Below are 19,727 nucleotides of genomic sequence, written 5' to 3'. Positions count from 1 at the left end.
GTATCGATTTGTTTTAGCCGGACCGCACGCACGCGCCGCATGTAGTCTATATGAGCCTTTCAGTGGAGCACGACCACAAGAGAATCGATGAATCGAAACAACTAACAGGGCAAGATGACCCGGCCTCCTACAAGTCCCAAACTGAAAATTATAATTGCATACACAATCAATACTATATGCTTTGGAATTGTTTAGAGATTTTGGGGCGGTAGCTTGATTAACGGTCGGTTTTGGATCGATCCCCGTCGATGGGCCCATTGGGCTATTTCATGTTAACTATATGCTTTGGAATTGTTTAGAGATTTGGGGGCGGCCGCTTCATGACCGGCCGGTTTAGGATCGATCCCCGCCGATGGGCTCACTGGGCTATTTCTTATTAACTATATGCTTTGGTATTGTTTAGAGATTTGGGGGCGGTCACTTGATGAGCGGCCGGTTTAGGATCGATCCCCGTCGCTGGGCTCATTGGGCCATTTTTTGTTCCAGCCAGTGCACCACGACTGGTATATCAAAGACCGTGGTATGTGCTTTCCTGTCAGTAGGATTGTGCATATTAACGATCCCTTGCTACTACTGGGAAAAATGTAGCGGGTTTCCTCTCTAAGGCTATAAGTCAAAATTACCAATAGCCAGTGATTCATACATCAATGTGCTCTAGTGGCGTCGATAAACAAAACAAACAAAGTTGAGAGATTTTATTTAAACATTTTGCAAGTAAATCAACCAAGTAATATCCGAATTTACTTCACCTTACGTTAAGTGTGGTTGTTGAAAATTAAATTTGGCACATACATCAACATTGTTCGTATCATTTGGATAGTCTCCCTTGTATTGTGTATCTCATGAATTTTTAGACATTTCCACTTTTTAGTACGTCATTTCACAATGTTTCAGTCACATAAGACACAATTTATCTTGTATTTTGGCGAACCTCACAAACACAAACTACAATCACTTCGTATATTTGTTAATAGTGTTTAGTTTATGTTAAACGTTCCAGACTAGATTTAGCCTCATTAAAAAATCAGGCTTGTTTAAAATAATTCACCACAGTATACAGTTCCAGTGAAAGTAATATATAGAATATATCCTCATCTAATACGTATATTTGTAAAATTAGGCTATATTCTCATTTAATATGTATATGTTAGCGTCCCTTTCGCTCATAATGATCTTCACAAAAACCTGGTTAATATGAACAAATTACCAATCTTTCGTGAATATCTGTGCATCACTGTATAACATAGATCTGCAATGCTCACTTGGAAAAAACACTGGAAAAAACACAAATCCAATGTTCCTGATGGACATAAGGCATGTTCAGGAGAACAAATGATCGCGTCAGCTCGCTAGACTGGTTTCTGCGCCTTATGTTAATTGAATTTGACATAATAAAAGACGATGGTACCAGTCAAATAGATCGCGAGCGCTCGGCCTTCTGAACACGCTACTGGAATGGTAGGATATTGTTTCTTTGTCTCAATTTATGTCCATGCATATATCCAGTAAAGGTTCAAGCACGCTGTCATGAACACACGGCTCAGCTAGGTGGGCAGTTGTCCTTGTCAACCATTCCAATATTTATTTACATGCTCATATACCACTATGGCTTGTCAACCATTCAATCAATTAACCACTCAATCAACAAGCAATCAATCAAGCAATCAATCAATCAATCAACCCTTTTACGCTATTTGATTGGTTCCCAACGTTGCCATTTGGTTTACTGTGAAGCGCATAAACCAGTCTAGCGGACATTTTTTTCTGCTCGGTTTAGCCGAACTCAGACCAGAATGATTTCCTTTTAATGAACCAAACATTTTCCTCGTGCTTCTATCCACTAAAGGTTCAAGCACGACTGTCTTGGGCTCATCCTCTGAGGATCCTGTGGATGTGTCCAAGAAAGGAGGGTCCTTGTCATCAATCATTCAATCAACCAATCGACCATTCGACTGATGCTTACATCCAATTAAGGTTCAAACACGACTGTCTTGGGCACATCCTCTGCGGTGAATGTGTCTCAGACAGATGCCCAGCCCCGAATGCTGTCCTTGTCGCCACTAGCACGTGGAGAACCTCCTTGTGCTCAGATTCATGCGCGTCACGCCGATCTGTTTGAGCGGATTGTCACTGAGGAGGTCGACCGGAAGATCGAGCACATCTGGCAGCTCCCCGAGCTCCTCGAGCTCTGATTGGACGTCGTCCAGCAACTCCCGGTGTTCCTGACTCATGCGCCGCAGTTTGAGCTGGTGGATGTCATGGCGGATCGTCAGCAACTGGCGGGCTAGTGCCTGGTCCTGACTGCGCATCTCGTGCTGAAAGTAATACACGTCATATCAGATGGATTGTATACATTTGCTATCCGACGCCATATAACCGTAAATAAAATGTGTTGAAGGAAGGAAGGAAATGGTCTATATAATGACGCACTCAACACATTTTAATTACGGTTACATGGCGTCAGACATATGGTTAAGGACCACACAGATATTGAGGGAGGAAACCCGCTGTCGCCACTTCATGGGCTACTCTTTTCGATTAGCAGCAAGGGATCTTTTATATGCACCATCCCATAGACAGGATAGCACATACCACGACATTTGATATACCAGTCGTGGTGCACTGGCTGGAGCGAGAAATAGCTTAATGGGCCCACTGACGGGGATCGATCACAGACCGACAAAATGTGTCGAGTGTTTCGTTAAATAAACCATTTCATTCCTTCATTTCCTTGTACACATTTGCCACAGTCACAACACTAGTTTATAAAAAAGATGCTAAAATACACACCAGTTATGTTAGATGGATTGTACACATTTATCATACTCACAACACTAGTTTATAGGTGCCAAAATACACATCATGTCAGTTATGTTAGGTGAATTTTATACACTTGTCATACTCACAATATTAATTTATAGGTGCCGAAATACACACCAGTTATGTCAAATGAATTTTACACACTTGTCATACTCAAAACACTAGTTTATTGTTGCTGAAATACACACCATGCCAGTTATGTCAGATGGATTTTACACATTTGTCATACCCAAAACACTAGTTTATTGGTGCTGAAATAAACACAGGTCTTGTTAGATGGATTGTACACATTTACCGTACAACACTACTATGGGTGCTAAAATACACACCAGTCATGTCAAATGGATTCCACACGTTTACGGTACAACACTGGTTTATAATAAGTGCCAAAATACACACCAATTATGTCATATGGATTGTACAAATTTGTCATACTCCATAACACTAGTTTAAAATAAGTGCTAAAATACACAACAGTCATATCAAATGGATTGTACACATTTGTTATACTCATAACACTAGTTTAAAATAAGTGCTAAAATACATAACAGTCATATCAAATGGATTGTACACATTTGTCACACCATAACACTAGTTAAAAATATGTGCTAAAATACACAACAGTCATATCAAATGGATTGTACACATTTGTCACACTCATAACACTAGTTTAAAATAAGTGCTAAAATACATAACAGTCATATCAAATGGATTGTACACATTTGTCACACCATAACACTAGTTTAAAATAAGTGCTAAAATACACAACAGTCATATCAAATGGATTGTACACATTTGTCACACTCATAACACTCGTTTAAAATAAGTGCTAAAATACACAACAGTCATATCAAATGGATTGTACACATTTGTCACACTCACAACACTAGTTTAAAATAAGTGCTAAAATACACAACAGTCATATCAAAAGGATTGTACACATTTGTCATACTCACAACACTAGTTTAAAATAAGTGCTAAAATACACAACAGTCATATCAAAAGGATTGTACACATTTGTCACACTCATAACACTAGTTTAAAATAAGTGCTAAAATACACAACAGTCATATCAAAAGGATTGTACACATTTGTCACACTCACAGCACTAGTTTAAAATAAGTGCTAAAATACACAACAGTCATATCAAAAGGATTGTACACATTTGTCATACTCACAACACTAGTTTATAACAAACATTCTGAGAGTACTGCCAATGCAACACATGTCCCCTACCGGGCCCAACAAATTTTAATATCTTCTAAGTCAAAGGGCCAAAACTCTGTGAAAAATTAGTAAGTCGCCATGAAAGTCAAACTTTATCTGTAACAGTACATGATAAATCTATACACAAAATGTCAGTTCACAATCTTCAAGTATTGTGGAAAAAATAGTTCGAAAACATATTTTCGTATCTCCTAAGTCCAAGGACCATAACTCTGTCAAAAATGGATAAATCGTCATGAAAGTCAAAAGTGATCTGTTACAGTTCATGATAAAATTCTATATAAAATTTCAGATCATTATCTTAAGGTATTATGAAAAAAGTTCAAAAACCTATACGTGGAACAGACGGATAGACGGACAGAAGGACGGAGACGAAATCTATAATCCCTCCGGACTTATAAGTATTGAAATACAAAACAGTCATATATCTGTTATCTTATACACATTTCCCATACAACACTAGACTACCAGTTTCCATTTCATGTTTATTTTTAATTCCCCACCCCCACCCACGATGACGGGCTTACTATTAAATATATACTCAACAATGAAAGTTTAGCAAATATCTTTTATGACGTCTAAATTTGCCACGGCTGAATAAACTTAAAAGAAAACCAGGTCTTCCTGTTGTGTTAAAGGGACATTCCTGACTTTGCTGTAATTTTTAAAGATGTTATCGACTAATAAAATGTTTCTACGATTAAACTTATATATTAAATATATTTTCTTGTTTAGAATATTAATGGCTGTATATTAAACGTGTTTCTGATCGTTCTAATATTTGTACTAGGTTACATTTCATTTTATTTCCTAAAAATTTGTTTTTTCGTACGTACGAAATTATTACGAAGACAAAATCCAGTTTGGGCTTCTTACAAATATTAAGACGACCAGAAACACATTGAATATACAGACACTAATATTCTAAACAAGAAAATATATTTAATATGTAAGTTTAATCGTAGAAATATTTTATTAGTCGGAAACATCTTACAATGCAGCAAACTCAGGAATGTCCCTTTAAGGCAAAGGTTGGTGAGTTTATGTTGTTTATAAATAGTGAACATTTCAGATGTGAATACTAATTAATGAAAAAATAGGTTAATTTATAAATATTATGCCATTTCTTTTAACATTAGCTAAACTTTCGTTGTTGAGTATATTATATTAAACATACCAGTTCATTCCTCAGCCACTCAAGGGCGCTGTCGATACGTTCCTTTCTCTCACTGGTCAGCCTGTCTCCCCCATCCATGCCGAGCTGTGGTTTAGGGAGGGCGTGGTTTTCCGCCGCCTCCACACACTGTGCTCGCCACGCCACGAAACTGGGTCTGCGCGTGCTCAGATTCAACCGAGCTGTCGTCTGCTTCAGAATGGCCAAGTCCGACAACTCGCTGTCTCCCAAGACGAAGTCGTTTCTCAGTCCCCAGGAACTCTTTCGTCTGTGAGATGAGGGAACCTCCTGCAGAAGCGTGTCGTGGCGTGCCGACTCCTCAATAACGGACAGCGGACGTCTCGGCTCTTTAATCCGGGCAGAATCCTCTTTCCTCCCTCCCATAACTCTGTTATATTAATGTCAGGTCATCTTCTCACCTGATTTTTTTTTTTAAGCGTTCAGGCAGGTCCCGAACATGCCGGGTGCCCCATTCTCACCTGATACTACCTGAAAAATTAAAACAACACCTCTATTATATGTTGACTTCCGTGGACTTAACCCTCTGTCCCAGGTCAGGTCACTGACCATGCCGGAGATCGGACCTGGGATAGACGTGCTTAAAACCTCTGTGGTGTAGGGGCACGAAAATAGAATTTCGTATCCGTATCCATGGGCTTAGTGTAGTCTGAATGATTTGTTGCAGTACGCATTGGGTTCGACTCCGCAATCGGTCACCATGATGGATCTCAGTTAGCCTACCTCGCGTGCTTCACTTCGGGCTCTTGGACTACACGGAATGTTAACCAGTATATCCTTTCAACTTGGCAAGAAGACTGGAACGGTGCGGTTGCGAACAAGCTTTATTTTGTGAAACCAGTCCTGGTAGAGTGTGGCAGTCCTCCTACAGGCGGTGCAGGAAGGATGAGGTCGTGATCGCATTCACATTTAACACGTTTATTTAGTTGAAAGAAGAATTCATCTCCTTAGTGACCGGCCTCGATGGCGTCGTGGCAGGCCATCGGTCTACAGGCTGGTAAGTACTGGGTTCGGATCCCAGTCGAGGCATGGGATTTTTAATCCAGATACCGACTCCAAACCCTGATTGAGTGCTCCGCAAGGCTCATTGGGTAGGTGTAAACCACTTGCACCGACCAGTGATCCATAACTGGTTCAACAAAGGCCTTGGTTTGTGCTATCCTGCCTGTGGGTAGCGCAAATAAAAGATCCCTTGCTGCCAATCGGAAGAGTAGCCCATGTAATGGCGACAGCGGGTTTCCTCTCAAAATCTGTGTGGTCCTTAACCATAAGTCTGACGCCATATAACCGTAAATAAAATGTGTTGAGTGCGTCGTTAAATAAAACATTTCTTTCTTTCTTTTTTTCATCTCCTTAGTGTGAACATTGTCAGTGTACACTAACATAGGCGTACGGACTCCGATTTTTGTAGGAGGGCAGGCTAGCTTTTGCCCAAATTAAACGAAAATGCCCAAATCCGAATAATAACATTTATTCACAGTAGCATTACTACCAAACAGCTATATAGGGTTGCAAACGAAGCACTACGCATTTCTACATGGATTACAACTATTTTGAGGGTAGAATAATGGATATACATGGTAAAAAGGTCTCATTTTAGCGCATTTCCCCCGAATATCTGTATAATTTTTTCCCGAATTTGAGGCCCCTCCCCCCCCCCCCACCCCCCCACCCCCCCCGTCTCGTACGCTTATTCATACTGACTGCGCGCCATATTTTGGTGGAGTGTAAGCATATGAATTTGATGAGAAAATATACATTTGAAAACAGAATTTATATATTAGGATCTTTTAAATTATATCAAGAGTTAATTTTAAAGTTTTAAAAACATTTTGCTTTCTGTACAAAATTTTAAAATGTACTTTCCTTGATTTTTGTATTTTATTGTATTATAATTTTCCCTACAGCTCCTCATTCATGTACTTACCTTTTCATTCTTTCAAAGTGTATAAAATAGTAACGTTATCTCCATGTTAGTTACCAATAGTTAGTTAGTTGATTGATTGTTTGGTTAGATTGATTGTTTTTAGTTAGAGACATTAGCATTTTGTTGTTGTTTTTTCGTTGTTGTTCCCGAGTTTTTTTTTTTTGCTTCATTGTAAGATGTTTCCGACTAATAAAATATTTCTACGATTAAACTGACATATTAACTATATTTTCTTCTTTAGAATGTCAGTGTCTGTATATTCAATGTGTTTCTGGTCGTCTTAATATTTGTAAGAAGCCCAAACTGGATTTTATCTTCAAATAATTGCGTACGTATGAAAAAACAATTTTTTAGGAAATAAAATGAAATGTAACCTAGTACAAATATTAGAATGATCAGGAACACGTTTAATATACAGCCACTAATATTTTATGCAGAAAAATATATTTGATATGTAATGTCTGTAAGTCTCTGTTAGTCAATAACATCTTAAATATTGCAGCAAATAAAGGTATGACTACTGATCGTGGCTTACACAAGATGGGAATAAATGACCAGAACTGTGTTAAAGGAATTTACTACAATTAGATTAAAAACTACAAATAAACGGGAACTTGCTTTAAAAACAATTCCACCGTTACATACATCCGGGAAATCTACTGACCTGTCAACATAGATTTGTTAAAATAACTAGCAGACAATTGTATACATCTACCGTATACAAATGACACAGACTTGTGTACAGGTGTACACAAAATGACAGACACTCACCAATACAACACAGTAAAAACCAGTTTTTAAAAATCTTACCTGTAAAACAGTACACAATGAAAATCTAGACCCTTATCTGAGCAATCACCTGAAAGAAACCGTTACCTAACACTACGTAATAAATAATTGTGAAACGACTTGGTGGAAGTCACTACAGAAAATATCTCCGGGAACTGGTGGCCAAGTCTTCGGTTACCCACAGTGAACTACGCACATTGGTTTGTCTGTCTGGCGTCTGGCTCGGTGTTGCTGATGACAGATTCTCGACGGCTGGCGACATTTAGGTTGTCTCTCCAGTCTGACATTTAGTAGCCGATCGGCTGGTAATTAGGATACCTCAGTCCGTTTCAACTTCATACAAACAGCATTAATGGGCACCGTACTACTAGTTTATTTTTTAAAGTTTGTTTTTGTTTAACGACACCACTAGAACACATTGATTGATTAATCATCGGTTATTGGATGTCAAATATTTGGTAATTTTTACAGTCTTAAAAAGGGAACTCGTTACATTTTTTCCATTAGTAGTAAGAGATCTTTTATATGCACCATCCCACAGACAGGATAGCACATACCACGACCTTTGTTATAACAGTCTTGGTGCACTGACTGGGACGAGAAATGGCCCAATGGGCCCCCATTGATGGAGATCCGTAGTACCAATACCACCATGTAAAATATTAAATTTTTATTTTCTTTAACGACACCGCTAGAGCACATTGATTTATTAATCTTCGGTTATTTGGATGTCAAACGTTTTGTTATTATGATTTGTAGTCTTCGGGCGAAACCCACTACATTTTTTATATTAGCAGCAAGAGATATTTTATAAGCATTTTTCCAATAGACAGGACAGTACATACCATGGCCTTTGATATACTAGTCGTGGTGCACTGGTTGGAACGGGAAAAGGCAACCAGAGAATGGATTCCCCGAGAAGCGTGTAAAATGGCAGGTGTTGGGTATTTTGAGCTACGTTTTCTTTTCTTTTTTCAAACCACTCACTGTGGTGTAGTGGTTAAGCTATCGACTTTAAGACTTGTAGGTACTGGGTTCGCATCTCGGTACCTGCTTCCTATTTGGAGTGGGTTTTGACGGAAGGACGCTGCGTTGACACCTCTCTCTCTCTCTCTCTCTCTCTCTCTCTCTCTCTCTCTCTCTCTCTCTCTCTCTCTCTCTCTCTATGACGTATGAGTTAACTATGCCTGAGTTCAGCCAGACTGTTAAAGTTAGTTTGTTTTGTTTAATGACACCACTAGAGCACATTGACTTATTAATCATCGGCTATTGGATGTGAAAGATTTGGTAATTTTGACATATAGTCTTAGAGAGGTAATCCGCTATATTTTTCCATTAGTAGCAAGGGATATTTTATATGCACCATCCCACAGACAGGATAGCACATACCACGGACTCTGATATACCAAAATGACCACATCGAGACTAGTCAAATAGTTTACGAAACTTAACACCAATCGCTGTTATTGAACACGAGGCTGAAACTGATTGCTCTGTGACGGACAACTTATCTTACAGCTCGTTTAAAAACATACCTAACTCGCTATCGCCCATTTGATACGTTTTAAAACAACTCGTGTAAGATAAATTGTATCTAACGGCCACCCGTGTAGTATTCTCTATGGACATGTATGGCCGCTTCTTTCAATATGGCTAGAAACCTTGATTGTGTTTTCTAAGCAACAGACAACAACAGATCTCAGTACCAGGATGCAGCTGGATTATATGTTACAAAAGTGTAAAAGTTTATCTTGTTTAACGATACCTCTAGAACACATTGATTTATGAATCATCGGCTACTGACACATAGTCTTAGAGGAATCTCGCTACATTTTTTCCATAAGCAGCAAGGGATCTTTTTGTGCACTTTCCACAGATTAGTCGTGGAGTACTGGATGAAACGGGGGAAAAAATCTGATAATGGGTGCACTTAGGTGGTTCGATCCCACGACGAAAGCAGTTCATGTCGGCGCTCTACAAAATGAGATTCCAACCCGAACAGTAGTGAACTCGATACAGAGGCGGAAACGGCAGGGGGAGAAATGTCAAGGGGGATCCGTTCCCTCTAAAAATATCTAAGTGTCCCTTTTTTCTTCATTTCATTGTAGTTTTCACTGAGTTACCCTTTTCAAGTTGGACAACGTGCGCTTTTTTCCTTAATTCCCCTCCCCCAAGAAAAATATTTCTTAGATTCTGCCCAGGACACACCTTACACACACACACACACACATGCACATGCACGCACACACACACAAACAACACCAAAATAAACAAAAAAACAACAAAAAAACCCAACAAAAAACCACACAAATAGACACACACAAAGATAAGCGTACGGGATGGTGGCGTGGGGGTCGGGGTGGGGGTTATTGCACGAGGGTGCAATTGCCCATCTTGTGATGGAGCAAATCATCAAATTCGGGCATAAACGACAGAGATATTCGGGGAAAACGTGCTAAACTGAGGCCTTTTTGCTATGTATTTCCGACATTCTACCCGAAAAAATAGTTGTAAATCATGTATAAATGCAGTGATTCGTTTGCAACCCTATACATGTATATCTGTTAGCAATAATATTAACAGGGAAAAACAGTTGTTATCCAGATTCGGGCATTTTCGTTTAATTCGGGCAAAAAACAGCCTCTCCCCCTACGAAAATGGAATACCGCACGCCTATGCACACAAACACACATACCACTGTTTACCGCCCACCATGACACAACTATATATAGTCCGAAATAGTCCCCAACCTTAAAGCATGCACAAACAGTTTACAAAGTGGACAAAAAAACTTGTTGTGTACCACAAACGTTCGTGTTTCGAATTTCTTTAAGATGACGGTCGGCGGGGGTCGTCATAAAACCGGTCTGCTTTCGTGTCATTTCGGTGACAAACTGCTAATTTACATACGAACATCTCTTAATGAGTGCCTCCGCGCTCTTTTATGTCAGTTTGCGCGCACGGATATTTACTCGGTAAGACGATTAGTTCCACTCAGCCATGTACGGCGAGACATTTTATGGACTTGGTAATGGGCTATTGTTTAAACAGGTGAAACATTAACAGAATTACCGGCAAATGACATAGCAGGCGATTTCGTAATAATCTGTTTTAATAGTTGTGTCACTATTAAACTTGCAGCTCATCCCTCAACCTTCCCAGCTCGCTTTTGCGCCGAATTACAATACAGTTTTTAAGGCGCGTGTGCAGAACTTTGAGCAGGAGCAGGTGGTCCCGAATGTGGGAGCGACATTTCAAGGGGGCGTCGAGTCATGCTTCCCGGAAAACAAAATTAAAAGAGAAAATATTTTGATTTCTGCAGGGGGGAGGGGGGGGGGGGATCCCTGAACCCCCTCCTTCGATCTACCCGCTCGCCTTGGCACCGAACTAATGCTGTTTTCGTCATGCAGCCGTTTAACAAATACGTGTACTGCAAAATCTGGTCTTTTTTTAAACCCCATCCTCCATATAGTGTTTTGTAACGCAAATAACACTACCTCTTTAAAATCACGAATAGCTCTTACGAACCACCTCCATTTAAATGTTATGTTTTGTTTTTTTGTTTTTTGTTTTTTGTTGTTGTTGTTTGTTTGTTTGTTTGTTGTTGGGGTTTTTTGGGGGAGGGTGTATGTTTGTTTGTTGGTGGGGTACCGGTACGTCATAAAAAATATCATCTGTAAGCCATCGGACTACAGGCTAGTAGGTACAGGGTTCGCAGCCCGGTACCGGCTCCAAATACCTACCCGCCTATTGTCCGATGGCTTAACCACGACACCACCGAGGCCGGTTGGACATTGCTAGCTCGAGTGTCCTCTGGCCCTGCCCCGAAGAACCAACATATAACCAGGGCAGGGCTAGAAGACACTCAAGCTAGGACATTCCATGCCCATCCTCCAACATTACGTCACTGTTGACCACCCCTGATCAAAGATTCGTGATATGTGTTTCAAACCGAATGCCTGTCATCAGTCAACACGAGGAGGCCTTCAGCGACATCTGTCGGACGGAGAAATCATTAAACGGACGTTAATCCACATTATTTGTCAGATTAATCCATAGTATTTGTCCGCGAAATCCGCCGGAGTTCAACGCGAACAAATACAACAGCGGGGACGAGCGAATGGGCGAAATAAACGAGAACCGAGAATCGTGTGTGAAATATTTAGAGATGTCATAAATGAACACTGGCATCCCGGTTTACAATACCGTCATTATACAATACCGTCATTACACAACGGTATTAACCTCGCTGAATAACTACGATTTCCCCACCCTTGGAACCCCCTTCATTGGTTCCAAGCGATTTTTTTTTAAATGTATTTTCTGGAAGAACATGACCCGATCTCCCCACCCCACCCCCGACCTTAATAAAGTTCGCTCGCTATAGTGTCGACACCCACCCTTCTATCAATGCGCACCCCCTAGAGAGTCAGAATCCACGGAGAACAACTATGCACCAAATTTGGCACACCCAAGTGGTAATTCCTCCCCCACGGTGGAGTCGTGGTTAGGCCATCGGTCTACAGGCTGGTAGGTACTGGGTTCGGATACCAGTCGAGGCATGGGATTTTTAATCCAGATACCGACTCCACTTATACCGACCAGTGATCCCTAACGGATTCAACAAAGGCCATGTTTTGTGCTATCCTGCCCGTGGGAAGCGCAAATAAAAGATCCCTTGCTGCCTGTCGTAAACGAGTAGCCTATGTGGCGACAGCGGGTTTCCTCTAAAAAAACAGTGTCAGAATGACCATATGTTTGACGTCCAATAGCCGATGATAAGATAAAAAATCAATGTGCTCTAGTGGCGTCGTTAAATAAAACAAACTTTACTTTTCCTGACTATCCAGACTACAAATGTGCTGCACACGCGCCTGGTACTATGGTTTTAATGCTGTTTTAGTGTCTTCCAACCTTAACGGAGTACTTCTGAAGGGCACTCAAGCTACTAATGTAGGTCGTACGGGCGCCTGTAGATCGTTTTCAAACTCACTGGAGTGGTAAACTCTATGGGCGCACATTATATATGTATATTTTTTTCAATAGTGCTAACATAATGTGAAGTATAAATGATCTGAAACATACAAGCTATATGAACGACGTAAAACGTCTGATTTAGAGAGGTTTTGTTGTGTAGTGACATTATAAAAGGGAATTCCGGTTTACAGAGGGTCCGGTTGTAAAGGGGTTTCATATATTATACTAAACAGAGAGAAAGAGAGAGAGAGAGAGAGAGAGAGAGAGAGAGAGAGAGAGAGAGAGAGAGAGAGAGAGAGAGAGAGAGAGAGAGAGAGGGGGGGGAAGAGAGACAGACAGACAGACCGAGAGAGAGAGAGAGAGAGAGAGAGAGAGAGAGAGAGAGAGAGAGAGAGAGAGAGAGAGAGAGAGGACTATACATTATTATAGAAATAATTACTTGATTGTTTACTACTAAACTCTGACTTGGAATATTTTAAAAAGAATATGTGAAGCAAAGCAACTGCATTATTGTGTTCGAAAGATGACATATCTAATTGTAGTCATGTACTATTACTCTGGTGATGTATGAAACGTATAAACCACATAACCTCAAAGATCACATGGTGCACATTTTAAAAATATGCATAAATTGCTTATAATGGCATACATTTGGTATATTCCTAGAGAAATGTTAGTATCAATAATACATAATAAATAATTAACACTAATAGCAAACATATATGAATACGAAATAGAAATAGGATTTCATCTTGCATGTCTAAATATAGCAATCTACTTAATAGTAAACCACTTTTATTGTCATGTGTCGTCTATACAATACTCAGTCTACTTCATTCATGTTAGTGTAAAAGCCTATACAATAATTAGTAATCTACATAAATGTCTGTAAATACGTAAGATATTTACTTTGTGTACAATTCTATATAATAATCAATGTGCCCATATCAAGTTTATATTGTAATTAATGCATTTAGACCACGTTTATTTATAAGTTTATATAATAATTACTGTATTTACTCGAGATTCATGTACAAAAATATATGTATATAGTAATTAATGTATTACACCATGTTCATGTACAAGTTTATACAATAAAATATATATTTATACCTTGTTCGTGTACAAGTTTATATGATAATTACTGAAATTACATCTAGTTAGATAGCCGATGTATTTTTCGTGCTGTGGTGTCGTTAAACATCTAACCTAATCATTAATCATCTAGTTCGTGTACAAATTTATATAATAATTAATGTCTTGACATTCTGTTCGTGTACATATTTATATGATAATTAATGTCTTGACATACTGTTCGTGTACAGATTTATATGATAATTAATGTCTTGACATACTGTTCGTGTACAGATTTATATGATAATTAATATCTTGACATACTGTGAGTTTACATATTTATATGATAATTAATATCTTGACATACTGTTAGTGTACAGATTTATATGATAATTAATGTCTTGACACACTGTTCGTGTACAGATTTATATGATAATTAATGTCTTATGATAATTAATGTCTTGACATACTGTTCTTGTACACATTTATATAATAATTAATGTATTGACATACTGTTCATGTACACATTTATATAATAATTAATGTATTGACATACTGTTCATGTACACGTCTATATAATAGTTAATGTATTGACATACTGTTCGTGTACAAGTCTATATAATAGTTAGTACATTTACGCTGTGTTCTTGTACAGATTTATAATGTGTTACTTCATGTCGTTTACACGTGTGTATATAATAATGTATGTATATTTCATGTTCGTATTCATGTATTTACAATATGCACATATAAATACATTTTTTATCTGTTAGTGTACGAGTATTAACGTATTTATAATAATGCATTTATACCGTGGTCATGTAAATTATATATAATAAAGTGAAAGTTTGTTTAGTTTAACGACACCACTAGAGCACATTGATCCATTGATCATTGGCTATTACATGTCAAACATTTGGTCATTCTGACATAGTCTTGGAGAGGAAACCCGCTACATTTTTAGTAGCAAGGGATCTTTTATATGCACCATCCCACAGACAGGATAGCACATACCACGGCCTTTTATATATCAATCGTGGTGCAATGGCCGAAACGAGAAATAGCCCAAATGGGCCCACCGACGGGGATCGATCTCAAAGCGACCGCGCACCAAGTGAGCGCTTTACCACTGGGCTACCTCGCGTCCTAGGTGCTTTAATGTATTTTCACCATGTTCGTGTACAGGTAATAATGTAATTACACCATGTTCGTGTACAGGTAATAATGTAATTACACCATGTTCGTGTACAGGTAATAATGTAATTACACCATGTTCGTGTACAGGTAATAATGTAATTACACCATGTTCGTGTACAGGTAATAATGTATTTTCACCATGTTCGTGTACAGGTAATAATGTAATTACACCATGTTCGTGTACAGGTAATAATGTAATTACACCATGTTCGTGTACAGGTAATAATGTAATTACACCATGTTCGTGTACAGGTAATAATGTATTATCACCATGTTCGTGTACAGGTAATAATGTAATTACACCTTGATCGGGCACAATTCTATATATTAATTAATGTATTAATTGTGTTCAAGCGTGTACAATAACAATTATTAATCTACTTACTCCACAGCCTGCACCAGTGTATCCTGTATCCAGTATGCCACACACACACATACCGCCTCGCCAAGACGCATCGCTTTATCACAAAACCGGCCATCTCGAAATAGACTGTGGCAGTTTTACTATGACATTAAAAAATCCTCACTTAATGATGAGTCCTTTCATAGCTGTCAAAAATACTCACCTGTAAAGCAGCTTTTCTTTTCTCTCCTTCACGAATTCCTATGAATAACCGTAAACCAGGCTACCAAAAACGTGTTTCAGAAATGAATTTACTATCTAATAAATCATAGTTTCGTTGACATTGCTTTAAAAGGGCATATCTTTCGCGCCGGTAACCATATGTACTATAGTACTATACAGTTGGTGGCGCTCACTGTTTAGGCTCCACGATCTCTATTACGTTTTAGTGACTCCCGACCCTCGGGCCCTGTGCCTCTGTGATTAATTCTGTATTTGTTCTCCGCTTTATGGGACAAGATGTTTGGGATCAAGAGCTCTGCAGTCGCGGGCATGTAAACATCGCGGATTGATCTCCACGTAATACACAATGATTCTCACCTGTCGCTCGGCGGCTTTCTTCACAGTATAAAGTCTCAGGTAAAAAGGTAATACAGAGGTGCATCTGTATTAGACCCACGCAGCCCAGTTGTGAGTGGTGTCTTCCCCGTGTATTTAATCTCACTGCAGCTTCGAGGAAAACAAACAGCGATAGAGGAATGATGCAAGGAAATGTATTCAATTACATTATGAGTAGGGGTTATTTTTAAATTCTATACAGGGCTTGAAATAGGAAGTAAAATATGGCCTGTTGTTATTAGTTTTGTTGAATAACAGATCAAAAGGAATGTCCTGTAAAGAAAAAATATGGCCTGCGGGAAATAGGACAATATTGGGTGGGGAGAGGGTATAATTCGGAATAGTGTGTTAAAAATGAAGACCTCTGAGGTGTATGTTAGAGTAGTATGGTATGCCATTAAAATATGATAGAATCCCGAAGACCTCTGAGGTGTATGTTAGAGTATTATGGTGGGAAATACTTAATCGTAGCCACCAGGATGTAACATCTCGCGAAATGCGATTTTAAGCTACGCCCTTTTTCGTAAGCCACGTCCCATGTCATAAACTAGTCTGATATGTTTCCGCAGGAAATAAACATAAATATGAACGAATAGGCCTAATTCCCTAGTAAATTATGTCAAATATAGAGCTGTGTTATTGTAACGAGCATTTAATAAAATATTAAGTAATACAAATGCGTTTTTCAATGTGTTTTCTTCTAATCTGTACTTCCGATGTTTTGACGTACCTACGTAGTCCGATACACCTGCCGTCAACTCGGCAACTGAGTAACAGTGAGTTTATGACAGATGTATCGGACTACAAACAACGCTGTAAAGTTAATCGTTTGTAAACGTGACACAATATTAATAATACGTGAATAATATAATATATCGCATAGTTTGGGTGGGTGTATTTTTTTTTTTTTTTTGGGGGGGGGGGGGTTAACGTCTGTATCAGATATATAAACATGAATATATATACAGTATATGTAAAAATGAATATATAATCGTGCGTTAATTCATAATCTACCACCTACAGGTACGGTGAGGTTAAATTGACCGAACAACTGACCTAACAATGTGGTACATGATATTTGGCTAATGTCAGGGCTTTAGATTGCACCAGAACCGGCCTCGGTGGCGTCGTGGCAGGCCATCGGTCTACAGGCTGGTAGGTACTGGGTTCGGATCCCAGTCGAGGCATGGGATTTTTAATCCAGATATTGACTCCAAACCCTGAGTGAGTGCTCCGTAAGGCTCAATGGGTAGGTGTAAAACATTTGCACCGACCAGTGATCCATAACTGGTTCAACAAAGGCCATGGTTTGTGCTATCCTGCCTGTGGGAAGCGCAAATAAAAGAACCCTTGCTGCCAATCGGAAGAGTAGCTCATGCAGTGGCGACAGCGGGTTTCCTCTCAAAATCTGTGTGGTCCTTAACCATATGTCTGACGCCATATAACCGTAAATAAAATGTGTTGAGTGCGTCGTTAAATAAAACATTTCTTTCTTTCTTTAGATTGCACCAAAGCTGCCACATGTACTATATATATGGGGTAGATTTTGCCCAATTTTATCAGGGTAGATTTTCCATTTTATATGTAATGTTAATTTCAGCTAAATAAATGCCTTCTTATGCAGACACTGAAAATTAAATATGAATATGATGGATTAATCCATTATCTAAATGATCAGGATATATTTACAATTTGTTATTTGTAATTTTCATTTTCTATTTTGTAAAAGTGGGGCGGGATATAGCCCAGTAGATTAAGCATTCGCTTGATGTGAGGTAAGTCTGGGATCAATCCCTGTCAGGACCCATTGGGCTATTTCTCGTTCTAGCCAGTGCTCCACAACTGGTGTAACAAAGGCCGTGGTATGTACTATCCTGTCTGTGGGATGGTGCATATAAAAGATCCCTTCCTGTCTGACGCCATATAGCCAGAAATAAAAAATATGTTGAGTGCATCGTTAAAATAAACATTTTCCTTCCTTCATTTATTTTTGTAAAAATATACCGGGTATGTGAATAACCTTACTGTATGTTTCCTATCCATGCTAGGAATAGTTGTAGGAAAATGAGACACTTAAGAATTTAATAGGCTGTATTTTAGAGTACCTTAACCACCAACAGTACAAGATCATCCACTGAGGGTACTTTTTCCTTAGACCGGCCTCGGTGGCGTCGTGGTAGGCCATCGGTCTACAGGCTGGTAGGTACTGGGTTCGGATCCCAGTCGAGGCATGGGATTTTTAATCCAGATACCGACTCCAAACCCTGAGTGAGTGCTCCGCAAGGCTAAATGGGTAGGTGTAAACCACTTGCACCGACCAGTGATCCATAACTGGTTCAACAAAGGCCATGGTTTGTCCTATCCTGCCTGTGGGAAGCGCAAATAAAAGATCCTCTCAAAATCTGTGTGGTCCTTAACCATATGTCTGATGCCATATAACCGTAAATAAAATGTGTTGAGTGCGTCGTTAAATAAAAAAATTATTTCTTTCTTTCTTTTTCCTTAATATGGTATATTAATTTATGTATTTGTTAGCTATTGTATATTTCAGATAAGTAAACACTTTATGTAGACACTAATAATTAAATATGTATATCCATTATCTAAACCGGCCTCGGTGGCGTCGTGGTAGGCCATCGGTCTACAGGCTGGTAGGTACTGGGTTCGGATCCCAGTCGAGGCATGGGATTTTTAATCCAGATACCAACTCCAAACCCTGAGTGAGTGCTCCGCAAGGCTCAATGGGTAGGTGTAAACCACTTGCACCGACCAGTGATCCATAACTGGTTCAACAAAGGCCATGGTTTGTGCTATTCTGCCTGTGGGAAGCGCAAATAAAAGATCCCTTGCTGCTAATCGGAAGAGTAGCCCATGTAGTGGCGACAGTGGGTTTCCTCTCAAAATCTGTGTGGTCCTTAACCATATTGTCCGCTATCTGAATGAGATTATCCGGCCGTTGGTTCTCCCAGGCCTTCAGCAGATTGGCGGCGGTGCAGTTCTGCAGGATGACAATGCCAGACCCCACCGCGCCAGGGTGGTAACGGACTTTCTCAGACAACAAGGTATAGCCAGGATGGATTGGCCAGCATATTCGCCTGACTTGGCCCCAATAGAGTACGCCTGGGACGAATTAGGCAGGAGAGTTCGGGATAACCATGCCCCTCCGGCCAACCTTCATGATCTGGGTCAACTTCTTATGGCAGAGTGGCAGGCCATTCCCCAAGAGTTCTTCAGACGTCTGATCAACAGCATGAGGCAACGATGTGTTGAGTGTATTCGCGCCAGGGGTGGATTCACACACTATTAAACGAATGTTCTAATGTGTAAAATCCATGTTTGACAACCTTCAACTTTGACAGCATGTCATGTGACTTTCTTGTATACAGTGACGTTTATTTGTTTTTTTTTGTAAATATGGAACAATAAATAAAAAATTTGGTGTAGTTTACATCATCAATCTAATACACTCTGAAACTTATTTGGTTATAAATTTTTGACCCTTAAATTCTTTTGAGTAGTATATATAGACACTAACAACTAAATAAGTATATGATGGAATTAAT

The 19,727-nt window shown here is 39.3% G+C and overlaps 1 protein-coding gene across 5 annotated transcripts in view; it reads right to left on the bottom strand.

Annotated features, from left to right (window-relative positions):
• Positions 1-680: 680 nt before the first annotated feature.
• Positions 681-19,727, bottom strand: part of LOC121377247 (protein FAM167B-like) — a 24,444-nt gene continuing 5,397 nt past the window's right edge. The window contains exons 1-3 of one of the 5 annotated variants that reach the window (XM_041505164.1): positions 16,147-16,254; positions 5,225-5,710; positions 681-2,315 (exon numbers count right to left, since the gene is read on the bottom strand). In XM_041505164.1, coding sequence (XP_041361098.1) covers positions 2,061-2,315; positions 5,225-5,605 — 636 coding nt within the window. In that variant the 5' untranslated portion in view covers positions 5,606-5,710; positions 16,147-16,254 and the 3' untranslated portion in view covers positions 681-2,060. Of the gene's footprint in view, positions 2,316-5,224; positions 5,711-7,976; positions 8,316-15,588; positions 15,635-15,769; positions 16,024-16,146; positions 16,255-19,727 lie in introns of those variants that run through there. The other 4 variants (XM_041505162.1, XM_041505163.1, XM_041505165.1 and 1 more) reach the window with 4 other exon arrangements.

The sequence above is a fragment of the Gigantopelta aegis genome, chromosome 7 (assembly GCF_016097555.1).
Source record: "Gigantopelta aegis isolate Gae_Host chromosome 7, Gae_host_genome, whole genome shotgun sequence".
Taxonomy (NCBI): domain Eukaryota; kingdom Metazoa; phylum Mollusca; class Gastropoda; order Neomphalida; family Peltospiridae; genus Gigantopelta; species Gigantopelta aegis.
This window is presented reverse-complemented; position numbering and strand designations above follow the sequence as displayed.